The sequence below is a fragment of the Plasmodium reichenowi genome, chromosome 12, assembly GCF_001601855.1.
Source record: "Plasmodium reichenowi strain SY57 chromosome 12, whole genome shotgun sequence".
Classification (NCBI taxonomy): Eukaryota; Apicomplexa; class Aconoidasida; order Haemosporida; family Plasmodiidae; genus Plasmodium; species Plasmodium reichenowi.
The window spans coordinates 22,732-34,855 of record NC_033657.1 but is presented as its reverse complement, the minus strand read 5'-3'; the positions used below and the strand labels follow the sequence as shown (position 1 = coordinate 34,855).

The window sequence follows — 12,124 nt, the reverse complement described above, 5'->3', positions numbered from 1 at the left end:
ATATGTATGCATATATATATTATATATATATATATATATAAGAGTATAATAATAAAAGAATATTTCTTTAAATTAATATATATATATATATATATTAATTTTATGATTTTTAAATAATTACTCTTTGAAAGTAAAATGAAAAAAAAAATTTAGATATAAAATATATTCTTTTAATATTATGAATACAAATAATTATTTTGTTAAAAAAAATTAAAATGGGTTAATTTTAATATATATATATATATATATATGAATGTATGAATTATATTTAATTATTTTGTTACTGTTTTGGTGTACAAAAAAAAAATATATATAAAATAAAAAATATGCACATATATATATATATATATATTTATTTATTTATACAAATCCTTTCTTATGTTCTAGGTGTTAACTTTTTGATGAGGATATTTCCTTTTGTTTCTCCATTAAGAGTGCTTCCATTTTAATTTTGACGTCCTTTTCTTTCCTTTGTTTGATTTTTTTCATTTGTTTTTCTATAGAAGATACATATTCGTTTAGATATTCTTCTTTCAGTATTTGTAGGTTTTTTAAGATATTATTAAAACCTTCATTTGTTTTAGAAGATACTCCAACTGTTTTTATTCCTTCATAGAATTCATTAATCATAAGGGCACAAGATCTACTGAAGCTAGCCATATAACTTTCATCGTTTAAAACATCATCATTAAATGTATCATAGTTTGTCATCCATTCAATACATTTATCATGTTTTATAATATCTGTCTTATTGAAACATGCTAAGAATGGTAATCTTGATTTGTATAGAACACTACATGCATATAACATATTTGACATGAAGGTAATTGGTCTTTCACATCTTACGGTATCAATAATATAATTAATAACAACTGGAAAGCTGACTGATAAGGTTTCTAAAATAATATTTCCACTAGCTGACCAATTAAAAACTTCAATTTGTCCTGGTGTATCAACAATAATATAATGTAATTTACTTTTTCGTTTTTCTAATATTTCAATAACCTTATCAAATCTGGTTGCAAATAAATTTAAGCAAGTCATTATGGCACCATTTGGTCCAAGTTTATATTCTTTCATTATTTCATGATATTTTATACTATCTCGTATATCTATATTTAAAGGATATTGTACATATTTAACAGCTGGATCAAGATTCATTGTGTATACTTTTTTTTTTTGTTCTACTTTTAAATAATTATATAATGAACCAACATATGTCGTTTTTCCACTTCCAGCCATACCAATTACTATAATAACAGTTGGAAGATCCTTATAATAATTTTTTAGATTTCCACAAGTTTTTGAATTATTATTTTGAAATATATCTTCATTTGAGATAATGACATTTTTCTTTTCATTTGATGTATCATTTAAATTATTATGTATGGACATATCTGTATCATCTAAAGTGTTGTTTTGTTTATTATCACCATAGCATGAACTATTATTAATATTATTGTTATTATTATTGTTATTATGTTTATCTTTTGGTGAATTTTCCTTTTCCATATTATTACTACTATTATTTATATTTATATTTACATCTATATTTATATCATTATCACTATAAGTATTTAAATCTGAGACCTCTCTTTTTTCATTACTATTTTCACAATTAATCTTTACATTACTATTATCATCATTTATCTTAGTTGTGCCATCATTTTTATTAGTTACATCATAATTTTCTTTTATTAAAACATTATGATTTTCTTTATTTATAATATTATTATTTGGATATTCCTTTATATTTTTTTTTTCTTCTTCTTCATTATTATTATTATTATTATTATTATTCAATATTTTATAATTTTTAATTTTGTTCATTATTTCTTCATCTTTTTTCCTGTCACCATTATTTGTTTTTTCGATTTTCTTAACCTTATCATTAATTGTTTCTTCCATTTTGTCATAATTTTTTAATTATTTATATTGTATATATATTATATATATATATATTATATATATATAATATATATAATTAAAATGAATATATTTGGAAATACATGAAAAAAAAAAAATATTTTTTTTTTTTTTTTTCATCAAATGCTTAGAGTTCAAATAATTCAAAATATATGTAAAATTATATTTTTTGTATATATCTACAAAAAAAAAAAAAAAAAAAAAAATATAAAAAATTAAATGTATTAAAAGAAAATTTTTTTTAACAATTTCAAAGAATAAATAAATAAATAAATAAATATATATATATATATATAAATATATTATAACATATATTAATTATATATAGATCATCTATAATGAATACAATAATAATATTTATATATTCTCTTTATAAACAATATACTATATACAATTATGACATATTATATATATATATATATATTATATAATATATATAATATATTTGAAAAATGTAAATCATGAAAATTTAAATGAAAAAAATATATATTGAAATTAAGATATATATATTTTATTTAAGATCCTTTTTTTTACTTTTTTAGGTTTTTCTTATTTTTTTTTTTTTATAATGATATATAACATATGATTATTAAAAAAAAAAATATATACATTTTTCATGTAACAACAATAAATTTTTATTTTTAATCTCAAAATTTTTAAACAATATAGGATGTTCTTTCATTATATATTTGTTTACAATAAAAATGAGTGGAGATTTTTTTTTTTTTTTTTCTTTATGAAAAGAATATATAATGAATACTGTTATATATTGCATTAATGAAATATATACACAAAATAATTCTTAAAACATGGATATGTTCATATGTGTCAGTTATGGTTAATATGAATAGAATATGATGTAAACAATTTTGAAATGAATAAAATAAAAATATTATGTATATATTAAATATGTTAACATATATATATATATATATATATATATATATATATATATATATATTTATTTATTTATATGTTTATTATAATAATTATTAAAATAATAAAAGATTGAAGTGTCCTTCAATTAAGCATAATGAAACAAATATAAGTTGATGTAAAAATTTTTTTTTTGTATTCTCTATAGCTGTTAGATAATTTTAAGGTCCCATTTTTGAAAATAATTTATCTATATTGTAATATATGTGTAAAATTATTATGTGAATTTAATGTATTCATTAATAAGCATATAATTTGTTATTTTTTTAATTTATTTTATTCTGTTTGTTATTATGTTTATAAAAATGGATTTTTCTCTCATATGCTGAGACATGTATAGAAATGTTTATTCTGGTTAAAAAAAAAAAAAAAAGAAAAATTAAAGAAGGTTTTTATAGGATAATATTATGAAAATATTTTATGTTCTTCATATTTATTTATTATATTTTTTCTCTCCCTCTACATTTGCATGTCATTGTGGTTGTAATTTTTAATATTTTTTTTTTTATAAATTAATTAAATAACTTCAACAGAAATATGTATTAGAAATTTGGATTTTTTATTATTATTTTTTTTTTATTTTGTTAATCTGTTTTATTATATTTAAAGCATTCGTAAAATTTTTTTTGTGTAATACTATTATATATATTTTTCATTTCATGAAATTAAAATAATGAATTCTATTCTATATGAAGAATGATAAGAATATAAAAGTTAATACAGAGAAAAAAAATATATATATAAATAAAATAAATAAATAATATATTTATATATATATATATATATTTATATAATAAAAAATATCAATATTTAGCCTTCATTTTTGGATATACATATTTTGTTGTGTGTGTATGTTTTTCTCTTTATCTCTATTATGTGTATACAATAATATCAATGGAATTATTTGTATTAGTTCGGATAGTTATATTCGTTACTTTTTTCTATATATTACTAAATATATTACATGACAATCTTTTTATGATAAAATTAGTGAATAGCTATTCTTATTCTTACTTGTGGAATATTGTTAAATTAAAAAATAGAAAAATTCTGAGCGAATTATCAGGTAGGAAAAATATACATATATATATATATATATATATATATATATATATATATCAGATGAAAATTGTATTTTAAAAAAGTCAATATTTTGAAAGCCATGAAAAAAAAAGGATTATATAAGAATTATATAATTTAATATTTTATGATTACATTTATATTTTATTTTTAATATTCTTCAGACGTACAATTAGAGGACAATGATATAGAAGATTTTATTGTTAGTAATAATGTATTATATTCGAATGATTTTTTAAATATAATTGATCCTATATTTTTGGGTAATTACGACAATATAAATTTGGATGAATATATTAAAAATTTTGATAATACAAAGGAAGAAAGTTCTTCAGCTAGAAATTTTTCAATAGCTAAATGCAATTTATATAATAATCATGGTGAAAAGAAATTAGGAAATATAATAGAAGTATCTCATGATAATGTATCGAATGAATTTCCGAGAATGATATCTGAAGAAAGTGCTGATGAAATATTTGATCAACTGTTTGATGAACATTCCACAAAGGCATCAAATACCTTAAGTAGTGATATGATGGGAGAAGTAAATGATAAATTTTTTGAAGATATAATTGTAGAAGTTAATGAAAAAATATCTGAAGAATCTTATGATGAAACATTAGAAAATATGCCCATACAATTTTGTAATATAATGAAATCGAGAGGATTAGAAGAGAAATTAGACACGGATAAAGAAAAACATATTAAAGGTAATTTAAAAAGATATTATTCATCAAGAATAGTACAAGATACTGATAAGAGAGAAAATGAAAAATGTATTTCCAGTGCAAATATGAAATATGTAATAAAATTAACATTAGAAAAGAATAAAGCACAAGAGGAAGATGTAAGTGTATCGAGTGAGGTAGGGAAGATGACGACAAGATATGTAGAAGAGGATACGAGAGATGTTATAAAAGTAGTTAAGGAAAAACCTGGAAACGAACATTCAAAATATGAAGAAGGAAAATGCAATATGAATCTAATAAAAGAATTAGAGGATCAAATTTTACAAAAGATTCATAAAGATGAAATATCAAGGAAGGAATCAAAAATGGGGATAGAGAGCAATACAATTGATATATATAAAAAAGGTAGGGATTGTGCAAAAGGAAGAGTCCATTTAAATTCCCACATATCTAAAATGAGCATTAAGAATAATTCAGAAAAATCAAAAGAAAAGAAAATCAAAGATACCAAAAGAAAGAAATTAGAACAAAAAATGTTATTTGAAGCTAATAAAAAGAACGAAGAAAGAAAAAGATATGGGAGGATTAATGATTTAGGAGAAAATGTAAATAATGATTATTTTTATTTTAGTAACGATTATTCCTATTTAAAGAGAAAAAACACTTTATACAATGTGAATACTCATAATTATACAACGAGATTGAAAACAAAGGAACAACGAATTTCTGAAGAAAAACAGAAATATAATATTATAAGACCGTCAGATTGCAATACACTTCATTTGAACACAAGAAAAAAGGAAAGACCAAATATAATATTTAAAGAAAAGGACAAATATGGTAATACACCTATATCATTTGTTCAAATGAATAATTCTATGATTCCTTTAGTATGTAGTCATTATAGTAAAGAAATATTACATACAGAAAATAATGGAAGGAACCATTTTGAAACGGTATCATTTGATAATTTATATAATGATATTAGGAAAGAAGAAAATTATGAATCAATAGATAAATCAATTTTCTTATTAAACGAAGAAATAAAGGATGAAATGAACGATGAAAGAAATAATGGAAGGAACCATTTTGAAACAATATCATTTGATAAATTATATAATTATATTAGGAAAGGAGAAAACGATGAATCAATAGGTGAATCAAGTTTCGTATCAGACGATGAAAGAAATAATGAAACGAACCATTTTGAAATGACATCATTTGATAATATATATAATATTGGGAATGAAGAAAATTTTGAAGCAATGGGTGAATCAATTTTCGATTTAAACGATGAAGTAAATAATGAAACGAACAATTTTGAAACGTCGTTTTTTGATGATATATATAATGATATTAGGAATGAAGAAATTATTGAACCAGTAGATGAGTCAATTTTCCATTTAAACGATGAAATAAATGATGAAAGAAATAATGAAGAGAATAATGACGAAAATAATGATGTGAATAATGAAGTGTATAATGAAGTGAATAATGAAGAAAATAATGAAGAGAACAATGAAGAGAACAATGAAGTGAATAATGAAGAAAATAATAAAGGAAATGGTGAAATAAATAATGAAGGGAATAATGAAGGAAATAATGAAGAAAATAATGAAACAAAAAAGGAAGAAAATAATAAAGGAAATTATGAAATAAATAATGAAGGGAATAATGAAACAAACAAGGAAGAAAATAATGAAGGAAATGATGAAGAAAACAATGAAGCAAACAAGGAAGAAAATAATAAAGGAAATGATGAAATAAATAATGAAGAGAATAATGAAGGAAATAATGAAATAAACAAGGAAGAAAATAATAAAGTAAATGATGAAATAAATAAGGAAGAGAATAATGAAGGAAATAATGAAGAGAATAATGAAATATATAATGAAGAGAATAATGAAATATATAATGAAGAGAATAATGAAGAATATGATTATTATGATAGTGATGATGATTATGAAGAATCCCTTTCATCATCTGATGAGTGGTTTAATGATGAATCTAGTGAGGAAGAAAGTGATGAAGAAATGCATGATTATAAGGTGTCATCTTCTGAATTGACTAATTTGTTGAATAGAAAATAAAAAATTGTTTGGATGTTTAATTGTACGATTTTATTGGAACAAATATTTATTTACCCATACATACATACATACATACATACATACATACATATATACATATATATATATATATATATATATATATATATATATATATATATGTGATAGTTATGTATGGTATACTTAATTACACTTATGATACTCTTTAGTTAATGTGTAAGGATTTATTGATAGAATAATTAATTTGAAATATGAATATAAAAGAACAATTATATGAAATTATTAGGATTTTATTAGATGTAGGTTTATAAAAATACATTTAATAATGTATTACAGACATGTATAAATTGTGAAGATGTAATTTAAATTATTTTATATATATTTATGATGTAGGGTGAAATATAAAATGAGGAAAATACAAATAAAAAACTATAATTTTATAAAAAAAGTATAACTTTTTTCTTTTTCTTTTTCTTTTTCTTTTCTTTTCTTTTTTTATATTTTTACAATCATATTTTAATTTAATATGAGAAAGTTATAATTCTTCTTTACGTGTTTTTAAAGAATATATATATATACATATATATATATATATAGAATATTAATGTTTAGTTATATTATAGACACGATAAAAAAAATAAAAAAAAATTCATTAATTATTTGTAATAATTAAAAATTTATTCTTTAAGTTCATAAATCAAAGTTTTAAATGAATTTAAAAATGAGTTTTCAAAAAAAATAAAATAAAATAAATTATATATAACAAATAAAACTTTAGAATAAAAATGTTCTTACAAAAATACAAATAGGAGTATAAAAACAATGATTGAAAAAAGAATAAGAATGGAGAAAAATTATGAATAATGTAACAAACTGTATATATATTATTTAATTTTGAAATGAGTACAACTATTTAAGTAACTGCATAAAAATAAAGCTAAATAATTATAACAAAAGTAAAGTTATTTATAATATATATATATATATATATATATATATATATATTTCATTTTAATACACTTTTTATTTATAACAATTTGTTGTTGATTTTCTAATTATATGAGGAATACATATGTACAAATAAGATATTGTCTATTTATTGGGTTTTATTCTACCATATAAAAATCTGCATCTTTTAATAGATCGCTATTTAATTCATAATTATTAATTCCTTTTTTATTAATTTCATGATTATAATGTATTCTGATACCCCATAAGGAACTAAGAGCGAGTAAGGTACTAGCACATACAGCTGATAAAATAATTAACTGAGTTTTTGTATTACTATCTCGAATTTTGACATTTTCTTTGAGAGTTTCATAATCGAAATATTCAATAGGCAGTGTATTAGGGACACAAGTACATGGATTTATAATAATTGTATTTAAAATTAAAATGAAAAGGGTTACTATTATTATGGTTTTCATTTTGTTTAATTGAAGACAAATGAATATATTAGAAAATGTCAAAAAAAAAAAAAAAAAAAAAAAAAAATCTTATAATATATTTTGTTTTTTATATTTATTTGATTTTGTAAAAATTATTACTGTAAAATTATTTATAAATTATAAAAATATAATTTTATTTATATTATTTTATTATTATTATTATTGTTATTTTTTTTTTATTATGTTGCATTTGTTATATATATATATATATATATATATATTAATATGTGCATGCACATTGTGGTTTTTTTTTTTTTTTTTTTTTTTTACCTTTATGCATTATTGTTAAAGCTTAATTATTCTGACCACATAACATTAAAGCTCGTTTTGTATTAATTTCATTGTTTTGTAAAGAATAATATCATAGATTTAGTTGAAAAGGAGGGGAAAAAAGTAAGTAGCATGTATCAAAAAGTTAAGAGCATGTTATACGAAAATATATATATATATATATATATTAGAAGAACATGAGAAAAGAAAGTATGCATAAATAAGATTATCATATATATATAATAATAATATTTTATTATATATATTTTCTTAAGAATGTTTACTTAAAATTTTGTATTTCAATTGGAATGGAGAATGAATATAAACATTTATAATTTTCTTTACGAAATAGGTTTTTATGTGGTTTAAAAATAAATAGAGAGGAAAAGATATACTTCTATTATAACTTGATTTATAAGATTTATTTCATACAAATATAAATTATGTCCATAATAAGTGCATATATGTATATATTGTATTTTGTATCCACAGCGAATACTTTATATTTCTCATAACAAGAATATATTATATATTAATATAATTTATAATTTATTTTTTAAAATGGTATTTTTAATTTTAATTTTAATTTTAATTTTCGTTTTCGTTTTTTTCTTTTTTCTTTTTTCTTTTTTTTTTTTTTTTTTTCTTTGAAAAAAGGAAAGAATGTTATTATATGTCATTCTTAAAAATAAATCTTAGTTAAATTGTTTCATTAATTTTATATTAAAATTAAATGTGTGGATACTATAAAATAAAAAATGAAATAACAAAAGAACGTTTAATAAATAATAAATAAATTACAAATTAAGGGATATATCTAAATAAATAAATAAATATATATATATATATAGTATATATTGATAAATGTGTTTTATTTATTGATATAATGTTTTTTTTGGTTTAAGAGATTCAAATAAGTCTTCTTGAAAATTATCAAATTCCTGTTCTCTTAAAGCTCTGAAATTTGTTATTACATTATTAATAAAATCTATAAATTGTTGTTTTGTTACATTTTTTTTATTCATTAATGCATAGAAAGATAAATTATTTTTATATTCCTCATATATTTGTGAAGTTGAAGCATTAGAACAGAGTATAATCCATTCAATTTCTTTATCTTTTTGTTTTAAATTATATTCCTTTAATAAAGATTTAAATAATCTTCTTAAGGTGTATACCATACTATATGTTTTAAGTCTTTCACTTCCTTGTATTTGTGCCCATATTATAAGCTTATCTAATTTGGAAGGTATATCATCTAATTTGTCTAATTTATGTTGTATTTTTTCTTCATTCCATTGTTGAAGGGTATCATAATATTTTCCATCTAAGGGAGCTATAGATGTATTATTCATTATATCTTGTAAATCTTCTAGAGGATTATGTTTATAATAAGATTCATTATCTTGTTCATATTCAAGATTTTCACTCTCAAATTCTTCTTTAACATTATCAAAACTATTATGAAGTTTTACACTTGGGATATCAGAGATAGATACATCGGCTAATTTTCTGGAATTATTAAAATTTATTTGTATAAGCGATGATGAGCTCTCCTTAGTTAAGCAAACATTCTAAAGGAATAAATATATATATATATATATATATATATATATATATATATATTTAAGTTTTTTTGTATGTTCTTCTATTAATGTATATAATTAAATTATTAAAATAAGGTACATATATATATATATATATATATTTTATTTATATTTTTACCAGTATAAGGATACATATAATTCCTAATATGGTTATGGATGAATGCATAGTACATAATAATCTGGAAGATAAATTTCGTCTATTTTCTTCATCTTGTTCAAATGAATATATGGTGCAGTTTTTTGAATTTACACTCTTATTATTTAGACGTGCACTATTTGAAATATAACTGGGTCTCTTAAAAGATCTCATTTTTTTTTGTTCTTTTTTTTAAAATAATTAGTATAAAAAGAGAAAAAATAATAAAATAATATAAATAAATAAAATAAAATGAAATAATTGTTATAAATATTTGCTTAATAGTATATATACAATAAATTTTTTGGTGTACGCGGGGCATAAAAAGATGTTTTTAATGGTATACAACCTATTATAGGTAATAGGGATGTTCAGAATAATATATATATATATATATATATTTTTATAGTATATATTATTTTTCTTATTGTAAGACAATATAAATGTTGGGATAAATATATTATATTTTTAAGAATATATTTATTTATATTTTAATATATATAATTTATTATAAATATATTTTTCAGCTACCAAATTATGTATATTTTCTTTTTGTTTATTATACATTTAAATAATAGATTTAATATCTTTCTATATATATAAATAAATAATATATATATAAATGTTTATAATAATTGGAATAAATAATTATTAAATAATAAATATTAAATATAACCAAAATTAATAGATTTTCTTATTTTATCTATTAATTTATTTATATGTAAAAAATATAATAATTTTAGTATTTATTTTATTTATGAAAATAATAATATTTTTTTTGGATTTAAAAAAAAATATATTTTAAATTATAATATATAAATTTGTTATTATATTAATATATATAACTAATTTTTCTTTTAATATATATAACTACGAAAGTATATTATTTCTAATGAACTTTATTCTATAAAAAAGTAGTAAAAAATACTTATTAAAAGAAATGAATACAATATATATTACATAATATAAAAAAATATATTATTATATTAGGAAAAATATAAGTATTTTATATATTATTGGTTGTTATTTTTATATATTATTGGTTGTTATTTTTATATATTATTGGTTGTTATTTTTATATATTATTGGTTGTGTTATTTTTATATATTATTATTTATTTTATTTATTTTTGGACGCTTTATGAGATTTTGACAAAAATATTTTTCATTTATTATTATTATTATATATTATAATATGTTTATAGATATTATTTATATAATATATATATAAAATAAATATGTTGATTTTTATAATATACAGAAAGAATACCAAAATTGAAAAAAAAAAAAAAAAAAAAAAAAAGCTAGCTTATTATATATTAATAAAATATATAAATATAAATAAGAATAACGTTTTAAAAAAATATATAATTCTTCTTATAAAATAAACGTACAAAATTTAAATATAAAATAATAATATAATTTATATAAAAAATTTAATGTTATATATAAGTTATATAAATATTATATGATAATAAATATATATATTTTTTTTTTCATTTGTTTTTTAGAATACTTTGTTTTTCTTTTATATGCTTATTATTTTTTTTTTTTTATCTCTTCTTTCATTATATATATATATATTTAAATATTTTAAATATATAAAAATTCAAATATAAAAATATATTGAATATATTATATATATAATTATATATTTATATCATATAATATTTTATGTTTGTACTTTTAGTTCTTTTTTTTTTTATGTTGTGAGTTTTAATTAAAATATAATATTATTATAGTAAGACATTTTTATATATAAAATATATTTATAATAAATCCATCAAATATATATATAAATATATATAATAATACATCATAATACAATTAATATAAAATATGATTTTTCCTTTTATTTTACATTCTTTCGTGTAATATTTATTGTGTATTATGTAAAATAATTTATTTGAATTATTTATTTAAAATATATATATATATATATATATATATATATATATATATAT

At 18.3% G+C, this 12,124-nt stretch overlaps 4 protein-coding genes across 4 annotated transcripts; 1 reads left to right on the top strand and 3 right to left on the bottom strand.

Moving 5' to 3' along the window:
- Positions 1-390: 390 nt before the first annotated feature.
- Positions 391-1,908, bottom strand: PRSY57_1200900 (XPA binding protein 1, putative; the record flags this gene model as incomplete). The annotated part of the gene is made up of 1 exon (XM_012908440.2): positions 391-1,908. One exon carries the CDS (start codon positions 1,906-1,908, stop codon positions 391-393), a length of 1,518 nt encoding a protein of 505 aa, XP_012763894.2.
- A 1,848-nt stretch (positions 1,909-3,756) lies between these two features.
- PRSY57_1200800 (putative exported protein) lies at positions 3,757-6,721 on the top strand (the record flags this gene model as incomplete). Its single annotated transcript, XM_012908439.2, has 2 exons — positions 3,757-3,928; positions 4,107-6,721. The coding sequence occupies 2 exons, from the start codon at positions 3,757-3,759 to the stop codon at positions 6,719-6,721; spliced, it is 2,787 nt and encodes a 928-aa protein (XP_012763893.2).
- A 1,085-nt stretch (positions 6,722-7,806) lies between these two features.
- On the bottom strand, positions 7,807-8,127 carry PRSY57_1200700 (liver stage associated protein 1, putative; the record flags this gene model as incomplete). The annotated part of the gene is made up of 1 exon (XM_012908438.1): positions 7,807-8,127. The coding sequence occupies one exon, from the start codon at positions 8,125-8,127 to the stop codon at positions 7,807-7,809; it is 321 nt and encodes a 106-aa protein (XP_012763892.1).
- A 1,166-nt stretch (positions 8,128-9,293) lies between these two features.
- Positions 9,294-10,335, bottom strand: PRSY57_1200600 (exported protein (PHISTa-like); the record flags this gene model as incomplete). Its single annotated transcript, XM_012908437.2, has 2 exons — positions 9,294-9,992; positions 10,144-10,335. The coding sequence occupies 2 exons, from the start codon at positions 10,333-10,335 to the stop codon at positions 9,294-9,296; spliced, it is 891 nt and encodes a 296-aa protein (XP_012763891.2).
- Between the last annotated feature and the right edge of the window lie 1,789 nt (positions 10,336-12,124).